Source organism: Hoplias malabaricus, chromosome 10 (assembly GCF_029633855.1).
Source record: "Hoplias malabaricus isolate fHopMal1 chromosome 10, fHopMal1.hap1, whole genome shotgun sequence".
NCBI lineage: Eukaryota > Metazoa > Chordata > Actinopteri > Characiformes > Erythrinidae > Hoplias > Hoplias malabaricus.
The window spans coordinates 39,073,802-39,097,978 of record NC_089809.1 but is presented as its reverse complement, the minus strand read 5'-3'; the positions used below and the strand labels follow the sequence as shown (position 1 = coordinate 39,097,978).

At 44.0% G+C, this 24,177-nt stretch overlaps 1 protein-coding gene across 5 annotated transcripts in view; it reads left to right on the top strand.

Annotated features, from left to right (window-relative positions):
- Positions 1-23,557, top strand: part of kcnc3b (potassium voltage-gated channel, Shaw-related subfamily, member 3b) — a 170,392-nt gene extending 146,835 nt beyond the window's left edge. For 3 of the 5 annotated variants that reach the window (XM_066684118.1, XM_066684116.1, XM_066684114.1), the window contains one exon: positions 15,148-23,557. In XM_066684118.1, coding sequence (XP_066540215.1) covers positions 15,148-15,161 — 14 coding nt within the window. In that variant the 3' untranslated portion in view covers positions 15,162-23,557. Of the gene's footprint in view, positions 1-8,121; positions 8,742-14,604; positions 14,641-15,147 lie in introns of those variants that run through there. The other 2 variants (XM_066684117.1, XM_066684120.1) reach the window with 2 other exon arrangements.
- The last annotated feature ends 620 nt before the right edge of the window (positions 23,558-24,177 follow it).

Here is a 24,177-nt window from a genome sequence, read left to right as displayed (position 1 = left end):
TGTAGTTCACTGTAGAGGGAGCGAGGAGCTGTGTGTGTACAGTGTAGTTTATGACTGATGTAGTTCACTGTAGAGGGAGCGAGGAGCTGTGTGTATACAGTGTAGTTTGTGACTGATGTAGTTCACTGTAGAGGGAGCGAGGAGCTGTGTGTGTACAGTGTAGTTTATGACTGATGTAGTTCACTGTAGAGGGAGTGAGGAGCTGTGTGTATACAGTGTAGTTTGTGACTGATGTAGTTCACTGTAGAGGGAGCGAGGAGCTGTGTGTGTACAGTGTAGTTTGACTGATGTAGTTCACTGTAGAGGGAGCGAGGAGCTGTGTGTGTACAGTGTAGTTTATGACTTATGTAGTTCACTGTAGAGGGAGCGAGGAGCTGTGTGTGTACAGTGTAGTTTGTGACTGATGTAGTTCACTGTAGAGGGAGAGAGAAGCTGTGTGTGTACAGTGTAGTTTGACTGATGTAGTTCACTGTAGAGGGAGAGAGGAGCTGTGTGTGTACAGTGTAGTTTATGACTGATGTAGTTCACTGTAGAGGGAGCGAGGAGCTGTGTGTGTACAGTGTAGTTTATGACTGATGTAGTTCACTGTAGAGGGAGTGAGGAGCTGTGTGTGTACAGTGTAGTTTATGACTGATGTAGTTCACTGTAGAGGGAGTGAGGAGCTGTGTGTATACAGTGTAGTTTGTGACTGATGTAGTTCACTGTAGAGGGAGCGAGGAGCTGTGTGTGTACAGTGTAGTTTATGACTGATGTAGTTCACTGTAGAGGGAGCGAGGAGCTGTGTGTGTACAGTGTAGTTTATGACTGATGTAGTTCACTGTAGAGGGAGTGAGGAGCTGTGTGTGTACAGTGTAGTTTATGACTGATGTAGTTCACTGTAGAGGGAGTGAGGAGCTGTGTGTATACAGTGTAGTTTATGACTGATGTAGTTCACTGTAGAGGGAGCGAGGAGCTGTGTGTGTACAGTGTAGTTTGTGACTGATGTAGTTCACTGTAGAGGGAGCGAGGAGCTGTGTGTACAGTGTAGTTTGTGACTGATGTAGTTCACTGTAGAGGGAGTGAGGAGCTGTGTGTGTACAGTGTAGTTTGTGACTGATGTAGTTCACTGTAGAGGGAGCGAGGAGCTGTGTGTACAGTGTAGTTTGTGACTGATGTAGTTCACTGTAGAGGGAGCGAGGAGCTGTGTGTGTACAGTGTAGTTTGTGACTGATGTAGTTCACTGTAGAGGGAGCGAGGAGCTGTGTGTGTACAGTGTAGTTTGTGACTGATGTAGTTCACTGTAGAGGGAGTGAGGAGCTGTGTGTGTACAGTGTAGTTTATGACTGATGTAGTTCACTGTAGAGGGAGTGAGGAGCAGTGTGTGTACAGTGTAGTTTATGACTGATGTAGTTCACTGTAGAGGGAGTGAGGAGCTGTGTGTGTACAGTGTAGTTTATGACTGATGTAGTTCACTGTAGAGGGAGCGAGGAGCTGTGTGTGTACAGTGTAGTTTGTGACTGATGTAGTTCACTGTAGAGGGAGAGAGGAGCTGTGTGTACAGTGTAGTTTGTGACTGATGTAGTTCACTGTAGAGGGAGCGAGGAGCTGTGTGTACAGTGTAGTTTGTGACTGATGTAGTTCACTGTAGAGGGAGCGAGGAGCTGTGTGTACAGTGTAGTTTGTGACTGATGTAGTTCACTGTAGAGGGAGCGAGGAGCTGTGTGTACAGTGTAGTTTGTGACTGATGTAGTTCACTGTAGAGGGAGCGAGGAGCTGTGTGTGTACAGTGTAGTTTGTGACTGATGTAGTTCACTGTAGAGGGAGCGAGGAGCTGTGTGTGTACAGTGTAGTTTGACTGATGTAGTTCACTGTAGAGGGAGCGAGGAGCTGTGTGTGTACAGTGTAGTTTATGACTGATGTAGTTCACTGTAGAGGGAGCGAGGAGCTGTGTGTGTACAGTGTAGTTTGTGACTGATGTAGTTCACTGTAGAGGGAGAGAGAAGCTGTGTGTGTACAGTGTAGTTTATGACTGATGTAGTTCACTGTAGAGGGAGCGAGGAGCTGTGTGTGTACAGTGTAGTTTATGACTGATGTAGTTCACTGTAGAGGGAGTGAGGAGCTGTGTGTGTACAGTGTAGTTTATGACTGATGTAGTTCACTGTAGAGGGAGTGAGGAGCTGTGTGTATACAGTGTAGTTTATGACTGATGTAGTTCACTGTAGAGGGAGCGAGGAGCTGTGTGTGTACAGTGTAGTTTGTGACTGATGTAGTTCACTGTAGAGGGAGCGAGGAGCTGTGTGTACAGTGTAGTTTGTGACTGATGTAGTTCACTGTAGAGGGAGTGAGGAGCTGTGTGTGTACAGTGTAGTTTGTGACTGATGTAGTTCACTGTAGAGGGAGCGAGGAGCTGTGTGTACAGTGTAGTTTGTGACTGATGTAGTTCACTGTAGAGGGAGCGAGGAGCTGTGTGTGTACAGTGTAGTTTGGAACTGATGTAGTTCACTGTAGAGGGAGCAAGGAGCTGTGTGTGTACAGTGTAGTTTGTGACTGATGTAGTTCACTGTAGAGGGAGTGAGGAGCTGTGTGTGTACAGTGTAGTTTATGACTGATGTAGTTCACTGTAGAGGGAGTGAGGAGCAGTGTGTGTACAGTGTAGTTTATGACTGATGTAGTTCACTGTAGAGGGAGTGAGGAGCTGTGTGTGTACAGTGTAGTTTATGACTGATGTAGTTCACTGTAGAGGGAGCGAGGAGCTGTGTGTGTACAGTGTAGTTTGTGACTGATGTAGTTCACTGTAGAGGGAGAGAGGAGCTGTGTGTGTACAGTGTAGTTTGTGACTGATGTAGTTCACTGTAGAGGGAGCGAGGAGCTGTGTGTACAGTGTAGTTTGTGACTGATGTAGTTCACTGTAGAGGGAGCGAGGAGCTGTGTGTACAGTGTAGTTTGTGACTGATGTAGTTCACTGTAGAGGGAGCGAGGAGCTGTGTGTGTACAGTGTAGTTTGTGACTGATGTAGTTCACTGTAGAGGGAGCGAGGAGCTGTGTGTGTACAGTGTAGTTTGACTGATGTAGTTCACTGTAGAGGGAGCGAGGAGCTGTGTGTGTACAGTGTAGTTTATGACTGATGTAGTTCACTGTAGAGGGAGCGAGGAGCTGTGTGTGTACAGTGTAGTTTGTGACTGATGTAGTTCACTGTAGAGGGAGAGAGAAGCTGTGTGTGTACAGTGTAGTTTGACTGATGTAGTTCACTGTAGAGGGAGAGAGGAGCTGTGTGTGTACAGTGTAGTTTATGACTGATGTAGTTCACTGTAGAGGGAGCGAGGAGCTGTGTGTATACAGTGTAGTTTGTGACTGATGTAGTTCACTGTAGAGGGAGCGAGGAGCTGTGTGTGTACAGTGTACTTTATGACTGATGTAGTTCACTGTAGAGGGAGTGAGGAGCTGTGTGTATACAGTGTAGTTTGTGACTGATGTAGTTCACTGTAGAGGGAGCGAGGAGCTGTGTGTGTACAGTGTAGTTTGACTGATGTAGTTCACTGTAGAGGGAGCGAGGAGCTGTGTGTGTACAGTGTAGTTTATGACTGATGTAGTTCACTGTAGAGGGAGCGAGGAGCTGTGTGTGTACAGTGTAGTTTATGACTGATGTAGTTCACTGTAGAGGGAGCGAGGAGCTGTGTGTATACAGTGTAGTTTGTGACTGATGTAGTTCACTGTAGAGGGAGCGAGGAGCTGTGTGTGTACAGTGTAGTTTATGACTGATGTAGTTCACTGTAGAGGGAGTGAGGAGCTGTGTGTATACAGTGTAGTTTGTGACTGATGTAGTTCACTGTAGATGGAGCGAGGAGCTGTGTGTGTACAGTGTAGTTTGACTGATGTAGTTCACTGTAGAGGGAGCGAGGAGCTGTGTGTGTACAGTGTAGTTTATGACTGATGTAGTTCACTGTAGAGGGAGCGAGGAGCTGTGTGTGTACAGTGTAGTTTGTGACTGATGTAGTTCACTGTAGAGGGAGAGAGAAGCTGTGTGTGTACAGTGTAGTTTGACTGATGTAGTTCACTGTAGAGGGAGAGAGGAGCTGTGTGTGTACAGTGTAGTTTATGACTGATGTAGTTCACTGTAGAGGGAGCGAGGAGCTGTGTGTATACAGTGTAGTTTATGACTGATGTAGTTCACTGTAGAGGGAGTGAGGAGCTGTGTGTATACAGTGTAGTTTGTGACTGATGTAGTTCACTGTAGAGGGAGCGAGGAGCTGTGTGTGTACAGTGTAGTTTATGACTGATGTAGTTCACTGTAGAGGGAGCGAGGAGCTGTGTGTGTACAGTGTAGTTTATGACTGATGTAGTTCACTGTAGAGGGAGTGAGGAGCTGTGTGTGTACAGTGTAGTTTATGACTGATGTAGTTCACTGTAGAGGGAGTGAGGAGCTGTGTGTATACAGTGTAGTTTATGACTGATGTAGTTCACTGTAGAGGGAGCGAGGAGCTGTGTGTGTACAGTGTAGTTTGTGACTGATGTAGTTCACTGTAGAGGGAGCGAGGAGCTGTGTGTGTACAGTGTAGTTTATGACTGATGTACTTCACTGTAGAGGGAGAGAGGAGCTGTGTGTGAACAGTGTAGTTTGTGACTGACGTAGTTCACTGTAGAGGGAGCGAGGAGCTGTGTGTGTACAGTGTAGTTTGTGACTGATGTAGTTCACTGTAGAGGGAGAGAGGAGCTGTGTGTGAACATGAAATGTACACACAGTGAAGGACAGCGGCTGTGTTTAAATGATGTAGCAACTAAACAATCCACGAACACGGAGATACAGGTTTTTCTTTGGACAGTGTGTCCTTTGTTTGTTTTATCTCTCCACCCCAGTCAGCTGGCCCGAATGCACCAACAAACGTGACATAAATAGAAGCTGGACTCACTGACGTCAGTGTGAATTTAAGCACGTCCGTATTGATCAGTTATATTTAGAAAAAAAAAAAACAATATTGATTTGTATTGATTTTTTCGATAATAACCCTTCCTTTTTAAAGAAGAAAGGTGAGCGTGTCTCTAAGGTCTGGACATGACGGACGTGTCCCTGGTCCGCGGCCCGTAAGAGCTGACGTTACAGACGCTTTAATTTCCTCCGAATGATTTGATAAACCTAGATATCTCCAGAATAAATAAAGACTGTGGTTAGTAATGGCCCTAGGCTGTGGGGTGTGAAGTTAGACACTCTGTAATCTCCAGAAACATGCTCATATTGGTGAGGATTTATTAACCTAGGAGTCGCGACCCCCTCCAGGGTCTTGATGTTGTCCTGAGGGGGTCGCAATAGTGGTTCTGAAAAAGAAATGATGTCAATGCAAACCAACACAGAGCCCCCGTGCAGACCCCCGACCAATCGGCATCACTCACTAAGCCCACTATCTCCGCCCCTTTCTCCAGCAGCGAGGCACTGTGGGGGTGTGCTGCATTTGTACTCCATTAACACAGAAGGGTTTGTGTGGATCAATCTGTATCGGTTATGGGACAGTTTTGGGACAGACCTGGTGTTTGACTCCGTGCTCTGACACTGTGTAAACCTTGCGTACTGCAGAGTGTGTGTTTTTATTTGCTTTCTACTGTACTATACATCTTAGCAATTGTGTGTGTACCTCTGTCTGTCTGTGTGTGTGTGTGTGTGTGTATACCTCTGTGTGTGTGTGTGTGTGTGTGTGTGTGTGTGTGTGTGTATACCTCAGTGTGTGTGTGTGTATACAAACATTCCTGGTATTCCATTTCCTCTGTGTGTGTGTTTTTATTTGTATTTTTACTGTACTATACATCTTAGCAATTGTGTGTGTACCTCTGTCTGTCTGTGTGTGTGTGTGTGTGTGTATACCTCTGTGTGTGTGTGTGTGTGTGTGTGTGTGTGTGTATACCTCAGTGTGTGTGTGTGTATACAAACATTCCTGGTATTCCATTTCCTCTGTGTGTGTGTTTTTATTTGTATTTTTACTGTACTATACATCTTAGCGCTTTTGCCTCTCAGTGTGTGTGTGTGTGTGTGTGTGTGTGTGTTCCTCACAGTGTACTGTGGTGTGATAAACCTACAGCCATGTTCCCCCACATGTCCCTCTCACTCTTTTGAGCGAACACACACTGCAGGGAAACAGAGAGGAGAAAACTGTGGGAGGAAAGAGCTGTGGCAGTTGCACTTCACTTGAACGCCTGGTCCTCTCTCACCCAGAGCGACCGACCTGACGCATCTGTGTAAAAACCTGAGTAAATCTGTCCAAACACTCCCTGTTCGCTTTATTAGAGTCAGCCCGGCTTTGCTCCCACAGAGTGGACACTTACAGCGCCACCTACGGTTTATTCCCAGTAGGAATATGTCCAATTCCACACTGATCATCTGTACCACCACCTTTTATCAGCTGGTGTCTACCGCACTGATCCCTGGCCAGTTACTGACCCCAGGACCGCAGCTGAGACGATGGTGAGTGAGTGGTGGAGCATTCTCTGCATTGTGTGGGCGTCAAATCAAATTAACTTTTTTTACAGAGTCGTATGTGATTCAACTAGCAGCGAAATGATTTGAGAACTTTCTTTTTCATTAAAAAGAAATTAAACATAAAATAAAATCTGTAACATAAAGAGATTAAGACATATAAGTGTACAAAAGGCGGCACGGTGGGGCAAAAGGTAGTGTCTCTATCACAGCTCCCGGGTCCTGGAGGTTGTAGGTTCGAGTCCTGCTGCGGGTGACTGTGAGGAGTGTGGTGTGTTCTCCCTGTGTCTGCGTGGGTTTCCTCCTACTCCCTTAAAACACGTTTGTAGGTGGATTGGAGACTCAAAAGTGTCTGTAGGTGTGAATGTGTGAGTGAAGTGTGTGTCACCCTGTGAAGAACTGGCGCCCCCTCCAGGGTGTGTTCCCACCTTGCGCCCAGTGATTCTGGCTAGACTCCAGACCCACCGCCGCTCTGACTTGCATAAGGGTTACAGACCATGAATAAATGAATCATACGTTAAATAAAAAAAAAATAATAAATGTTTCAAACTTTTTTGTACTCTTAATAATTAAGGAAAACATACAAAAAATCAGACAGAAAGTTGTCCACCACTCAGAAATGTCCAGCCACGAGCAGCTCTGCGGTCAGACACTGACCAGTGATGGAACTAGAGGATGGCTCATAACGCAGTCTCCAACTATACATCAGCAAGGTGATGCTAATAAAGCGGATAGTGAGTGTATAATGTACAAGGACAGCAAATTCAATAAAGTCACATTATGAATAATGTACACCAGGCTTATGACAGTCTAACGAGGGCTTTACGAGCACTCTGTCAAGGGAAGTGCGACAGCTGTTAGGCCACTGCTGAGTGGTTGGAGGTTGTCCAGGACCTGGTACGTTTTGACAGATATAAATAGCATTCAGCTTTATTAATAATGGGTCTGGATTGGGAAGTGTTACAGTGTTACTCAGATTTGGCTGTAATCGTACAGCGGCGTACCGCGGCGTCCTTGACAACCTCGGGCCGGGTCAGAGGGGTCAGATGTGGCCGTACTTGCAGCTTCCAGCCGTGTCTGAGATTAGACCTGCTTCTCCTCCCCTGGTTGACTGAAATAAAATCAACAGCAATCTACTGCATTGTTTAGCGCCCCCTAAAGGGCGAGATTGAACAAACCCCAAGCTTCCAGCAGGTGTTTCCTTCAACCAGTGGAGCACAGTGGACTGTGGATGGGTTCTTGGCTACAAAGGATGTTCTTATTTTTTGCTGTGGATTGTTGAAAAAGAAATGTATGACATATCTCATAACTCGCATTTTCTTGTTTTGTCCTGTCTTGTGTGTGTGTGTGTGTGTGTGTGTGTCTGTCTCTCCTTTCTGTGTCTCCCTGCCTTTTACTTTTCACATATCTTTGAGTTTCTCCCCTTTCATTTCTGCCTTGTTTTATTTCACGTTTACGTATCTATCCCCACTCATACTCTTTCTGTCTGCCGCATGCTTATCTCAAACCTAACTCCAAACCCTAACCTCCACACGGCGCCCATGCCCACATCCCCATGGCATCAAAACATTGTTAAACTCGATTTAACGTCCCACTAACCTCGGTCAAAACCACTTTTCCAACCTGAACTCTCGAACGGGACACGTTCCCATGAACGAACCCAACGACCGACGGCCCGACAGCCACGGGCTACGAGAAATCCCGCAGCCTGAACAACATATCGGGAATGGCGGGGTCATCGCTGCGTCTGACCCCCATCACCAGCACGCCGTATGACCCCTACGAAACCCCGGGACCCCTGCGCCGCTGCCGCTCACCCATCCCCTCCATTTTGTAGCCAGGAGCGTGAAAGAAACAGGACGAGTAACCGCTAGAACTCAGGACAGGAGAACAGGAGGAGAGCAAGCCAAGGCCGAGATGTGTGTGTGTGTGTCTGTGAGTGCAAACCCAAGCTTAATCTCACACTCAAACTCATAGCAATAACCACCCAGTGATCCTGAATGTAGACAGAAGCTCCGCCCCCTCCCCCTGTCCACTCACTGCTTGCTGTGCACATCTCTGTTTGACCAACCAGGAGACGACCGATACACTGCACTGTCTTTAGTAGGATCCGAAGATCAAGGTTTCGGGCCGAAGGATCGAGATGAACTTTTGTCGATCCTTTTGTTTAGACCCTCGACTCGTCAAATTTAAATATGCAGATTAACCAGCTTAAGTCTTGAGCCTTAGAGAACAGTACGTGTGTGATGTTAATATACCGTAGCTATTTTCCCTGTCGTCGGTTCTTCGTCGTGTGGATAGAGAGCGGTAAAACACGGGCTGCCAAAGTGGAAGAGAGAAAACGAGTGAAGAAAGAACTCTTTATTTACCTCATCCTCGTGTTCCCTTTTGGACTGAACAACGCACACCAGGCATTTGAATCATTTTAATGGTGAACATTAACAAATATTATGCAAACTTAATTTTATTTCATAAGTGAGGTGTATTTTAAAGTCATATTCAAACACATGCTTTTAATTATGTTTCTCGTTCAAATTTCTCTTCTGTGTCTGGTTACTACCACAACGAACGTTATAATCATCTAAACATCCACATTGCCCATCAATAAGGAAGCGAAATAACATTCTCCATTCGAATGCAGCTCATCATTTCATTGTATTCCTTGTTTTTTTTCTTGTTTTTTACGTTTATTCACTGAACCCCACGGAATTTTTGAGGAACGTATAGCTTCCTTCATTCACTCCGCCCAAAAATGGCCGCCCTGCATCCGCCCACATTGCTTGTACAATCGGAAAAACGCAAAATCAAATGCCATAATAATACCTTCAAGTAAGTCCAAACCTCAGATACACGACCCTTTTTGAAAATGTGATTTTTTTCATCACGAACCGCTCGAGGGTGGGATCGAAAAGATGAACTCTTTCAGTCTGCTTCGGCTGACGTCACCCATCTACACGTATATGCAAAGTGTGCAATACCCCACTCAGACTCATGCTGCTGGAGGCGTACTTCACGTGAACGTGTTGTTTGTACATATGTGCGCAATAAACAAACAAACAAAAAAAAACCTTTTTAATCAGTGTATGAAGCAGACGCGCTGATTTTCAGACTGTACGTATACGTCTACACGTGGTGACTCAAGAGCATTCCTGCTTCGTCGGTCTTGTCCTTGTTGATTGTCCTGTTGTTGTTTTTATGATATTTTGAATGTGTTTCAAAGATGATTGTTTTTATTTTTAAAAACATTACTTTTTACCTCACGTTTTTGTTTGTATATGATATATACATGAGTGTTACCGATCTGTGTTTCTTTTCTGTAGATAGGACAAACTAACAGAGAAAATATTCAGGTCTGTTTGACCCAGTGCTTCCAGAATAAGAAACAAAATAAAAAGAGTAGAAACGTAAATAAAGCCATTTCTGAGAAAATGCTTCCTGGGAATAGTGGAAAAATAAGTCGTTCATATATTGCAATAATAATTGCAGAGTGGTAGTTATAGGTTATAGGTGACTAACTGTGTATTACTTCAGTGTTACTTAGTTTCCCAGTGGAGAATCAGCGCTTTAGCTGACATCACACACATGCGGAAAGGAGCCATATTGTTTTAAACATGGCGCCTGTCATAACTGAGCTGGGCCACGTTATTTACCCAAACACCGATGCAGTGGGGACCTTCCTCATCACTTTTCTAAAGCTGTAGTGGAGGGCAGTTACAGTGAAGGGATGCAGAAATACCTCGATGTGATTTATTAAAGTCCCCGCCCAGTATATTTCCACCTCAGTGTGTAGTTACGTGATAAAATGATGGGAGTAGGACCCAGACTTGACCCATAGGGCGTCACAGATGACTCTGATGATGGTTTAGTGAATCATAAGCTACTTTATATGAAATATTCACATTTCAAAGTTAGCAGGGCCTTATAAAAACGAGTGATTATCAGACACAGCGCAAAACAGAGGAAACACCATGAAGTGTAAAAGGACACTGCAGGAATTCATGTTTTCATTTAAGGAAAGTGCTGGTTTCTGTGTATTACGTAGTTTATGAAATTATGGCTTATTCCCCCAACCACAAAATGTGTTTTTATTAATCGAATCATATATTGTACAAGTACCAGCATTTTAGGACTTGTGTAGTGCACTTCGTGGGAAATAGGGAGTGAGATATATATAGTACATGTGACTTCCATGTAATTCCACTGGAAATGTGATCTGTCGCTTTATTTTTGATTTGAGAAAGTTGCAGTTTAGTGAAGGGATGCACCAATCTGGGTTTTATTTTCTTAATTCCAATAACAATACTTAAACTTGGCGTATCGGTCGATTCTGATACAGATCCAGCGCCACTGTGGAATTATTAATTAATAATTATATTAATTAATTAATAATTTATTAATTAATATAATTAATAAACCACACACCTCCCCCTGTGAGAGAGACTAACGATAAAAGGTATAAATGTATTGATCCTGAAGGAATTTGTAGTGTCGCTGTACGTAGTGCACAAGAGATGATGGACAGAAATAACAGTAAAGTGCAGTGATAAACAGTAGAAGTGAGTTACAGAAGTAAAAAAGGTGTGTTACAGCAGTTCTGTGAACCTTAATATAATCAAATAAGAGTGGGGAGGGTCTGACTGACTTACATTTACAAAGTGTTTATCACAGATTAAAGTACAGAATTACTTTTTATTTGTCACTAAAATAAAACATAATTGTGTTGGATCTAGGTACAGTATTGAAATTCTAAATAAAGAGAGTCAAACGTGTTAAAAATACATTAAAGCAAATAACTTACATATTTAGTGTAAAAATATTTCTAAATAAATGAACCTCCAGCTTTGTACGTGGTGTTGTCATGTGACTCTGGGCCGTGCATCATCACGTCTCCACTTCCTGTATCCGTCTTTTCAAATTAAAAGCCCTCGCTTTTGTACATGGATCTGTACCATGGATCGACCCAACTATCCGATACCGATCCAATATCAGATCAGTGCATCCATTCTTTTGGGTTAAAAGGTTTAAAACAAATTCCAGTAGAGTTTGGGAGCAAAAGATGTGTACGCAAGTGGCTTGGGCTTGAAAATCTTCTTATCTACTAAAAAGTGGTCTAGTGGTGATGCTGTGTTTCGTCCACATCCCCAAGCTTTCAGAAACCGTGCACAAACACTGAAGAAATGGCCACAGAAGACTTACGAAAAGCGCTGATCGTATCCAGACGCAGATTTAAACCTTAACAATCCACAGGGATTCACCCCCCCACACAGAATGAAAAAACGCAACATAGAAAAAAGCTAAAAAAAAAAAAAAAAAAAAAAAAAAGCCAATTTTTAGGGGAAAAATTTGGAAGAAAACTGAAAATATTCTGAGATCTTAAAAAATACTGGGCGGGGACTTTAACAAACTCTGAGTGCAGTGTAGAAATTTATTCGGGAGCTCATTTCAAACAAGGGTCCCAAACAAGGACCCATGAGCTCTTTTTAATGCTGTGAATCCAGAGGCGTTTTCTTTCACTAACGTCTTCGTGACCTTTAGTTATTGATCTCTGGTGATTAGCCTCACAGGAGCTCGATTCTTCTGAACCGTAATGTTGTGAGCATCCAGTCAATGTCCACAAATATATATACACTGCCTGTTATTGTAGCATTGTAGCAACACAAAGATTTTTGTTTGTACAAATGATTTAAAATCTCAAATCTGTGCAAATGTATTCCATTCTTGTTGTAAACGAACCCGGTCTCACACTCATTCGTGATACAGTCACATATACAGGAGACTGCAATTCATGACATAGTCGCATATTTTTGACATTTTATGCGACAATATCACGATCATAAGTGAATGGGTAGTTACCATAGAAACACTATGCGACAGTAACACGAAAACTCTTCCTCATTACAGGCGTCATCACTCATAACATAGAAAAAGGCATAATGCGAATTACAGATCATAGGTTCTTATTATAATATTTCTCCTAAGCAATGCTTATTATTGATGTCCAACTTTAGCTTTAACTCTAACGAGAACATTTCTTTCACTTAACGTTATTTTGACTAATTTTTAAAAGGTTAACACTGAAAAGGACATTTCTCTAGCCGTTATGTGCTTCGATGTTTTAGCAAATAATGAATTAGTAACGTTATATTGTCCGTAAATAAAAAGAAGACCGTGGTATTAACAAATGGTAACGACGACTTAATGAGGAAGGGGTTTGTGTTACTGTCTCATAACACAGGGCACGGATATGACGGTGTCTTTGGTAATTACCCATTCACTTATCAAAAATATGCGCCTATGTCACGAGTTGTAGTCTCCTATAAATGTGACTGTATCCCGAGTAGGAGTGAGACCGGGTTGTGTAAACAGATACAACACATTCAGGACATTTTGAGACCAATGGAACATGTTTGTGTTGAAAAATGTGAGCTCCCTCTATGAGGCTACTTTAAGCTGCTGTTACCCCAGAAACCCATGAAACCGCTAGCTAGATTTAACTAGCTTCACCTGCTAACTCCACCTGTACATATCTGTATCTATATAATATTTATGTGAATACCCATTAAAAATATCTGTAGTGCATTGCTCTCTCCGTACCCTGCTTCTTCTGGGAGTTGTCACGTTTCTTGTGTTTTTGATGTGAATCTTTGGTGTTTTGTACAAATCCTTCGTTGGTGTGTGTCTGTGTTTGTGTTTTTGACACTGTGGGGACCACATTTCTTCATGTGTAGATAAAAAGGATGAAAGCTACATTCTGCTGTGAGGTTCAGTGTAGGGTTTAGTCCTCTCTGATGTCAGTCAATCATCAATCACAATTTATATAGTGCTTTTTACCACTGACGTTGTCACAAAGCAGCTTTGCAGACGACCTCACGGTGATAGGAAAACACCTGTTTTGTACACGTGAGGACTTTTTGCTTCTAAATGTTCCATGGATTCAACTCTGATTAAAATAAGAGTTGGTTGGGTTACTAAGGTTTGAGATGTACACACAGCATAGTCTCATGTTGCCAGACTCTCCAGGGTGTGTCTGGTGCCTTTTGACATTTAACATGGCCTAGAACAGCCTACTACTGAAGGAAAAGAACACCTGACTGACACACAAAAGTCTGCTGTTTTGACCTGCTGTGTAGATGGAGGCAGTCTTTACGATTCATGTCGGACCAATAAGAGCCATGATACCTACTTGGTAGAGCCTACTTGTGGGCGGAGCATCTGTGGCTGACACTACCCTGCTGAAAAATCCAGCATATGAGCAGCTGGTAGCTGGTTGTAGATGTCTTCGGCTGGTCTTTGCTGGTCAAGGTGGTTGGAAAGCTGGTCATTTTGTTCAGTACGGTAGGCACAGCACATGACGGTGGTGGTCCTCACAAATGCAGTAATGCCATTTTGTGTGGGTGTTCTTTTGACTGCTTTATTTTTGCATGAAAAACCTAAATCATGTGTTCACACACTCTTCACACACACTGTTTAAAACCTGACACTATTTCAAATGTTTCATCTTTAATCTTTAATGTTTGTTTTTGTTTTTTGTCCGTTTTAAAAATGTCTGCTTTGTTTTACCTGATGTTATTTGTTTGTTCTGGGAATTTCTACAAAGATGGACGTTATCCACAGATGAAGCTAAACTGAGAATGTGCACTAATCAGCCACAACTGAGTATAATTATAACCACATCCTTGTTTCTACACTCATTGTCCATTCTCTCAGCTCCACGGGTCACGCAAGGTCACTGTGTAGTCCATCTGTTGCTCTGCATACTTTGCTTACCCTCTTTCACCCTGTTCCTCGACGCTCAGGACCCCCACACAGCAGGACGCCGTCAGCGGTTAGTGGACTGTTCTCAGCCCAGAGGGCTTTTAAAAACTCCAGCAGTCACTGCTGTGTCTGATCCACTCATACCAGCACCTGCTCAGTGGGGGTCCTGAGCATTGAAGACCAGTGTGAATAGGGGGCAACATAAGGACTACAGTCTGTGATTGTAGAATTGCTTCCAGTGGAGCTGAGAGAATGGACATTAGAGCTGATTGGTGTCTGCTGGAGAGTCTCCCAACACTCTCTGGTAACTCCCTGGTCACATTGTCACTGTGTGTTCACCAGTTCCTAAAGAAACCCAATGATACATGAATGGATTACCCTACAGTTAATAGTGAATTATCTGTTAACAGAACTTTCGCATGCTTAACTTTAACCGCCAGCGACAGGTAAAGCCCCCCAGCTTTCTACTGTTGTCAGTTTTAACTACTAAGTTTCCTTTATCAGTGGTTCTACATTGTTTAATGAACTTGTATTAAATGTATCTGGGGTGGACTATTCCATTCTTGCTGTTTAAAATGACTACTACGTTAAAACCCTTGTGTAATTCCTGCCATTGTGTAAATCAGCGTTAGCACGTCAATTGGTCAGTAGCCCTCTCCAGGACTGGACTTTTGCACCCTTTCTCAGATACATTACACACGGTGTGAAGTGCATGCGTGTTGTTTTTATAAAACGTAGGTTGGATATTTTACCCGCACTTTTATTTCAGATCATGTTTTTATCAGCATTTTATTTCCATTCAGTGTCCATCACAACCTTTTCCCATTCGCTTCATTTAAGCCACACATCTGATGTTGACATCACTAGTGTTGAATAATGAATATTTAATGAGTGAATGCGTTTTTCCGTCCGTGTCTCTCCTCTAACCTATTTCTCTTCTCTTCTGTCCACAGTGTTAAGTTTCTAGCGTTCACCGATTCTTTAAAGAAGACACAGTTAGTCGTTGTTTTTCTGAGTTTTCGGACAGAAGCCGCGTCGTTTTTTTCCCGACGCGATAATGTCAGAAATGTTAGGAGGCCACCGGAAGAAGCAGAGGGGGGAGAAAATGGAACGTTCCGAGGCTGGATCTTCCCACGGTAACCAAAGCAACCTCTCGGAAATCTGGATCCCGCTCACTCCTCTTTCTACGGAAAGACTTCTTACGCCGTGGAAAAGGGAGTAATTCGCTCCGAGAGAGTGACTCTTGAAAGTAAGAAAATAATAATAACAACAATCAACACGAATGAAAAAAAAAAAAATTAAAGAAAAGTTAAAAGCATTCCATGCATCGATTCTGCCAAAACAAGACGGAAAACCGCCCTGCGGCCTGGAGCTCCGGCCTTTGTTTTTTGTGTCTTGAGAATGGTGGACCAAGCTAGAGTAACCATGTAGCATCTCTGCTAACAAGTTGTAGCATTTGTTGGTGGGGAAAACAAAACAAAAACTCGCCAGCAAACTTTTTAGAGACTTTGAAACCTTCATTGACAGTTTGCACAGACTGACTAATAATGGCTTAGTCATGCACAACCCTGATCCATTAGCCCTCGCCTCCTTCAGCATTCCGGGTTGTTGTTAGGCAACGTCCTCTTTGTGTAGTGGAACCGTAATAAGACCAGGTAGATTATTCTCCCTGTGCACATCGTCCCTTATCCGTTCTCAGAGATTGATGACCTGTGATTATCCGAGCTATGGTTGCTATTCTGACACAGTCTTCCATTATTTTTCATTGGTTCAGGAATTGCAACTTGTAGAATCGTTCACACCACCAGACCAAAGCCCTCCACCGTGACCAAATGTAGTCGAAATGCTTTAGCTGAAGATTTCACTCTCCCTTCCCGCGCACACAGGTCGTCCAATCCGCTGTAGCAGGACCTCCCCGATATCCCCCAGCGTGCCCAGCTTAGAGAGACGGGACGGTCGCTGAGTCTGGAGAAGCCCTGTTTGTATTCCCACCTCTAAACCTTACTCCTTTCAAGACGATACTTGATTCCTTTTTTTAAAACTGTATTTTTAGTCGTAGAGCTAATGCTGCCGTAGTGAACACGTGCCCACAATCAAACACTTGACTGACCCACTGCCACATCATTCACTGACCCTGTGACTGCAAGGACCAATAACAGTCTGCATGCTCATCGTCAGGGGAAGCCTTCAGAGCAAACCCAACCAGAGAAGATGTGTGAACTGTGCCTCTTTTCCTTGCTTTCCTCTCTCTCTCTCTCTCTCTCTCTCACTCTCTCTTTCTTGCTCTCACCCTTATGCTGTGATTCTTTCTTTCCTCTCTCTCTCTCTCTTACTCTCTTCTGTTCATTTCTCTTGCTCTTTCTCACTTTCTCTCAACCACAATCAATGGTCTGCAAGGAGAGAGGTACCTTCATCCAATGAAAAAAGAGAGCGCATTTATGTTTTGGTGAGAGGTTCGGAAGAAGACAAAGTGCTACTGAGGACCACCACAAATCAACAGGAAGCTGTGATTAAACGCCACCCCAGCAAGCGCCACAACTGCCGTCCTGACTGACCCTGAGAAAACAAATAGAAAAGAAATCAAGAGACTCCCAACAACTTCCAGGGTCTGGACCCCTGACTACAGCGCTCCTGAAAAGCAGGAGCACGAGGGAGAACACAGTAGGATGTTACAGACTGGACACTGGGAACGAGGAGGTCCAAAGAAAAAAAAATAATAATAATAAAAGTACAGGAGGACAATACTAAAAAAAAGAAAGAAAAAAACAGCGAAATGCATTTTTGTAACTTTGTTTACCAGCATGAGTTCTCTGCATGACTGTACTTTTCTGCAAGCCCTTAGCTGAAGTGAGGAGGGCCAGAAATACAACAACAACAACAACAAAAAATATTATTATTATTATTATAAAATTAAGGAATAAAAAAGATGATATGCAATGAATTTAAGAAAAAAATATTATATTAAAAGAGCTATATTTTGTTTTGAAATAGTATAAAAATGTGAATAAATATTGAAGTATATGTATGACTGCAAGATACACGTCGAATTATGTTTTATTAGTTTAAGGACAAGAAAAAAGAAAACAAAAAATGACAGCATAACTATCCCCCCGAAATCTCCTCCGCTACGTACTGCCCCATGTATTATGACTTGTTTCATGTTACATGTTGACTTCACTCCCACAGATGTGTGTGCGCAGGCATGGGTGCGTGAGCTGTTGTGGGTTAGACGCCAGCAGTGCCGAGAGGTGACTCCCGGCGTCCGGCTGTAGATCGCTTCGTTATCTCCTTCCTTCCTTGTTTACGTTCCAGCGCTAGCTGCTTCTGCTGTAGCCACGGCCACAGCGGTGCTAACACTACAACCCTCTGTGCGCCAGCCTCTTTCCCAGCATGCTTTCAAAGGCCACACTGTATAGCGTCTCATTATCGCAGTCTGAGTCGAGTATCACTCATCGGCAATAATAATAAGAACAGTAATAACGTGAACGTTAGCGGATTAGCGGATTGTAGCTGGGCGGGAAATCCCACTCGTGATGCATTATGGGCGTCTAGTCTCAGGTGAATATTTACAGAAAGTCTGATCATTTCGGCGCTCCACAAGTCTGCCTGTCTGTCCTTCTGTCTGTCTCCCTGTGTCTCACTCGTCCCGTACTCCAGATTAGCAGGCCTGGGGTTTTGTTTTCCTTTAGCACTGTAGCATTGTTCAGCAATATTAGCGCACACTCTTAAACATAAAGGTGCTGGAAAGGGTTCTTTGGCCTTTCTTTTGGTTCCTTACAAACCAGAGTTTGAGAACTGTTTTTTTAATGAGGTGTGAGAGTGAATAGCCTTTTACAAGTTAAAGGTGGTGGTTATCAAACTATGGGCCACATGGGGACGCTATGGCAGCTATGAAGAGTAGTTACTAACCCTGCCGTTTTTATTTTTAAATGTGCAGTGTGTAGACTGAAGGGAATAGACTGTAATACCAAAAAAGCATACTCACATTGCCGTATAATCACCTGAAATTATTAATCACTGTGTTCTCTTTTGCTTAGGATGACCCCTTGGCAGATAGAGAGTGTGCGTCCTCTTCAAACGGAGGCCACGCCCCTGCGCTGCTGTGTTTGTAGAGTAGCCCAGAATGGACAAACAAAACACTGGCTGTAGAGAGTGCCTTCCACGTTCTTAGAATCAATCAGTAGCTTAGAAATCAAAGGACTGGTGAGGGAGGGAACCTTAGCAATAGTAGCCACTAAATGTTATACACTGTACCTTTAAACCTCTCTCAGCTGTATCTAATCGAAAATAAATAGTGCTGTGTAGGGTAGTGTCATTTAGCATAGTGTAGTGCAATAGTTTTCAACCATTTTGGACATGCGCCCCCTTCAGTGTGTGTACTTTAAATCTATTAAACCATTTTCCACCGATGTGGAGCGGGTGGCTGTTTCCACTACCATGAATTAGTTCACGAACCAGAAAATGGAATTCCCAGAAGAGTCGGTCCTTCAGCAGGAACCGTGACAGCGTTTGTGGGCGAGTCGAGATAAAGAAGCTCCAGAAAGAGCTCAGATCCTTAAAGTGTGATGGAGCAGTGGAGCTGGACAGGTCGTTTACAGTTATTTATTTTCCTCGATGTCTTCTCGGTGAAAGAACAGCGAACTAGACAGGTCTTTGTGCATTTTTGTTTTGAAATGGGAAATAAATATAGGTGCTGAATTCAGCTGGAGCAGAGTAACCCTATATTATTTGTTGTCAATCACATTCCATTAAACCAATCGACAACAGAAGTTGTTTATATTTTTCTACTGCAGTAGCTCTTCTTAAACGTTCTTCCAAATGAAGACTGTAACTGCGCTGCCACTGTGTTTGTCAGGACAGGGACACTGCGGTGTTATTATATATTATAGTTAACTATTTGAAGGTTGAAAACCACTAGCCTCTAAACAGACTAGCGTTCAGTTCCATGCTCTGATGAAAACACCATGCTACACCAATAAGTATCCCTGGGCAAGACTCCCAACACTGCATTTGCCTGCATTTATATCTCAATTGGGGCGGCATAGTGTCGCAGTCACACAGCTCCAGGTTCCTGGGGTTGTTGTTTCGAGTCCCACTCCGGGTGACTGTCTGTAAGGACTTTGGTGTGTTTTCCCAGTGTCTTTGTGGGTATCCTCCAGATATCCTCTTGCGGATGGTAGGTGGATTGGCGACTCAAAAGTGTCCGTAGGTGTGAGTGTGGGTCGCTCTGTGAAGGACTGGCGCCCCCTCCAGGGTGTGCTGCTGCCTTGCGCCCAGTGATTCCGGGTAGGCTCCGGACCCACAGCTACCGTGAACTGGATAAGGGTTACAGATGAATGAATGTATCATGATTAAAGATGCTGTTTGCTCTGGATAAGAACTTTTGCCAAAGGCCATGAATTAAAAAATGTCAGATAGTATTATACAGTAAAATTGAATTCATGTGCCAAACAATCACAATCCAAGGCCACCTAACGGCCACTTAAGGTGGTCTCTGGGATGTTGTGGGACTATGACATGCCAGGTCGGCAGTAGATGCCAAGTAAGCTAGTGAAAATGACCAAAGTTCTAGGAAGATGTGGTCCTCATTCGTGAAGTAAGCAGAGGGTGGTGGCGTAGGACGGGGGCACAGTGGCCATATTTGAGAACTGTCTTAAGGAATTTTCTGGAACCAGACGTCTGAGCCAAGACCCCTTTAAGAGCTTTTATTGTTAAGACTGTTGAGGGAAAGTGAAGCTGGGAAAGAAGCTTCCTAACTCATCCTCTCATCACGATGTGCGCTTCCTTAAGAGAAGTCTTCCCTCGTACCATGGGCGCTCCTTCCAGATCCGTGGTAAAGCTGAGATTGGCAGAGGTTTAACACCAGGTAGCAGCGTTAGCCTCGGTGTGGACAGGGATTCAGCTGCAGATGAAAGGCTGGTTGCGTGGCACGGTATTTAGATTGTGTTTTCTCTGGACCACTGTAGCAGCTGGACTTCTTCGGGTCTCTGTAGCAACATCTTGGGTGTGTCTGTGTGTCCTATTGGAGACATCCTAGGGACGCTGTGGTGCCATGTCCCCGATCGTTGGGTTTTAACTCTGGGAACAGTAAATGAGGATCAAGTGGAGGGTTTTTCGAGGTGTGTTATATGCATTTTATTTCTGTCCAAAGAAAAACATTCATCTCTAAAACAGTAGCTTTATAGCAGAGAAAAAAACCTTCTTAAATTTCAGTGGAAGTCAATGTAAAAAAGATTATTCAGAGTCATTTTGGAGCATTTCTATTGGTTCATTCGTCATGTGTGTGAAGGACAGCTGCTGTGTTCAAATGATGTAGTAAACTAAACATCCACAAACACTGAGAAACATGGTTTTCTTTGGACAGCGATGATAGTCATTTATTTAAGTATTTCCAGGTTGTTTTGTTACTTCAGGACTGAAATAAACTGATCAGCCGTACGACTGAAACCGCCGACAGGGTCAGGAATAACACAGACGCTCTGGTTACAGCGGCCTCTCTGAGAAAAGTGATATATCCCTCAGCAAATGAACCTTGGACCTGTTTCTACGGTTGTCCTTCTTCCGACTGCTTTTGTTAGGTGCTGATCCCTGTGTTTGTTTCTTGTCAAAGTGTCTCTGACAGTTCACTCACAGCCTGATGTACCACCCCCCCCTCAACAGGGGGCACTGTAGCCAGATGTTATTACTCACTTCACCTGTTACTAGGGCTATTGCAGTGAAAGATTTTCCTGTGCCGTGTTTGAACAGGACTCAACACTACAATATGCGATATATAACTGGCCTGAACAGTTGGTGTTGAAGCTGCCCCATGACTCTGTGCTGCTGGAGGCGGCTGGGCTTCGAGAGCTGGATCACAGGAAGCTAGATGAGATCTCAAATTCGCATTTCCCTGTTTCACAGCAAACTTTCTGGCACAGGTTTTGCTTATGGCCTCGTCTAAATTGTCTGGCTCTTCCTTTTCATTTGGTTGAAAGCCAAAATGGCTCCTAAACTCAGCTGCATTTGGTTTTGAGGCTAGTTTCGCCGCCATTGTGTCCATTTTGTAAAACGAAGACTGGCATTCAGCCGCAATTCAGACGACAACAGTAGCGTGGCATTACCATGTTGCAGTTATTGGGCCCTTCCTGTCAGTGGTTGTAATCTTGTGCCTGAGTCAATGTAAAGTGTTTTCTGATTGGCCGAACTGTACTGTGCTCTGTTGATCAAAACTGATGGCAGCGTTTGAAACCGAGTGAGAGACAGACAGACAGATGGTGCTTTTCCTCTGCATGGACCAGCCCCACTCTGCTGGACTCCACTATCTGTTTGGTCCCTGGTCACTTTTCCACTCCCACAGCTTCCCCACAATATGTATCCTGTGTTAACTGAATGGGAACAGCGGGATTTTGGAAACCACAACAACGGCGGCGGTAACGTTAAGCGGTGTTTACTCATGGTGTATCGGCGTGTTGTTGTTGTTGTTTGGGACTGAACACAGCTCCGTCATCAGTTCAGACAGATCAGTAGAGTTTGTTCCTTCCTTGTTGCAGCGTCCAGCTCTCGCTGGATTCTTTCGTCGGCCACCGATCCGAGGAGCGTTTGAACCTCTTCAAAAGACCACGGCGTCATTTTACGAGCTGCCGTCGTGAGTCGGATAAAAACAAACGTGATCTCTGCTGCAGCTGGAGATTTTACAGATGGAGAGTTGGTGCTGGTCGTCTGCGTTGCGTGGCGTAGAGTGACGACTCTCTCTGGACGATCAGCGCTCTGCAAGGTTTACACGCCACGGTTTAGTCCCTACTCGACTCGCTCTGAACCACGAGAGAACAGCCACTAAACAAGAAACCGCTTCCAGAACCAGGACCTGATTCACCTGGTGAAGTGGAAAAGCAGAGTAGAGTTGAATAGAGTTGGGACCATGCAGTGGAAAAGCACCAACAAAAGCAGACAACTCCGCAGACAGGGTGGTGAGACAGAAATGAGAAGGCAGTGGGAGTGTGAAAGGAGCAGACAGGGTAGGTGACAATGCGGAAGGACAGAGTGTGTGTGTGTGTGTTTGAGTGTGTCAGGTTTTTACATGCTGCTATGAGAGAGCTCTGGTAGATGGAGGTATATAATACAAGCTGGAACACAAGGAACTCAGTTGTGTGACCGAGTTCATGACACAAAGTGCAAACCTTAAAGGACCACTGCAGTGTTTATCGACCCGGTGTGTGTCGTCTGTAGCACAAGCGTACAGCGCATTACCACCGATGACCTCTCTCTCTGTGATCAGTGAACAACAGGAACGCTGGGGTGAAACACAGGTTAGAGGACAATCCTATGGGCAGGTGCTATGGCCTCCTGTCGAACCCTGTGTTCGAACTAGCCTCACGATACATTACGTTTGTCTCTGGTGGGCGTGTCCAGGGTGGCTTGTGATATCACTTGTGGTGGATGTATAGTCTCAGGCTTCCACACTTCATTTTCCCTTCATACAGAACAGACCTTTGATCGGCCCGGGGAGGTCATCACAGCTAATGGTCACCTGCCTCTCTGTCGCCTCCTAGTGTGAGCGTAGGGTAAAGGCCTGTTCAGTCCGATTTTTACAAAACTGAGGCACTGAGGTGCTGCATCAGCTTTCTGCGTCCAGATACAAACTGACCAATCAGAACCCATTTTCATGGTTACGAATCAAACAAATGTGAAAGCAAATGAGTCCTGTGTGTGCTGCAAACTGCACCTCCCACATGGTTTGATTTGATTGGCTGTTTCTTCAAAACACACTAAATTGTCAGACGTTTGTGAGCAACGGCTCCTCCAGCATTTCTTCTTAAATCAGGAGTTTGTTCTTCTCTTTTTCTCTAAACATTTGATGGCATTCAGCCACAAGAGCACCCAGGTAGCGCCAAATGTTTTTAGGTCATTCTTTATAATAAAGGTGCTACAAAGGGTTCTTTGAGGAACACCCTAGTTAGTAGAACCACATTTGGTTCCATAAAGAACCCTGATACTGTAAAAAGTGTCTCTTTGAAAGGTTTAAAAGTCAATAACTGGTTCTTAAGGTTCTTTACCCATTTAAACACGTTTAGCAAACATGGTTCTTCATGGAACCAAAAGTGGTTCTTCTATGGCATCGCTCAAAGAACCCTTTGTAGCACCTTGATTTTAAGGAGTGTAGATTTTGGTTCCAGAACTGGGCCTGGGCTGGGTTTCCAAACATCATCTTAAGAACAAAGAAGATACTTATGTGGTAGAGAATCACACTCAGCGCTCTCTCTCTCTTTCTCATTCTCTAGCTCTCATTCTTTCTCTCTTTCTCTATCTCTCATTCTCTATTTCTATCTCTCTTTTTGTCTCTTTCTCATTCTCTCTCGCTCGCTCGCACTCTCTTGCTCACCCTCTTTCTCGATCTCATTCTCTTTCTCTCTCATTCTCTGTCTCTTTCTCATTCTCTCTTTTTCTATCTTGCTCGCTCTCTTTCTCTTTCTCTCTCTCATTCTCTTTCTCTATCTCTCTTTCTCAATCTCTATCTCTCATTCTCTCTTTCTTCTTTCTCATTCTCTCTCGCTTGCTCTCTTTCTCAATCTCTCTCTCATTCTTTCTCTCGTTCTCTCTCTCTATCTCTCATTCTGTCTTTCTCAATCTCTATCTCTCATTCTCTCTTTCTTCTCTTTCTCATTCTCGCTTGCTCTCTCTCTCTCACTCACTCTCTTTCTCAATCTCTCATTCTCTCTCTCTCTCTCTGTTTGGATCTTAACTCTCAGAAAGGACTGGTGCTTTTCCACTGCGTGGACCCTACGTGACTCGCCTAGACTCGGCCAAATCTGGTCCTGGTCTTAGAACCCGGGTTATTTTTCAGTCCCTGCTCAGTTACGGTTCCAAACGAGCCGAGTAGGTACTAAATAACGACGTGTAAACGGTGCAGAACTCTGATTGGCCAGAGAGACCTGTCAATCACCACCAAACACAGAGCTGCAGCACAAACTCGCCGCTTGTAAAATCTCTGAAGTAACAGGCGCTTT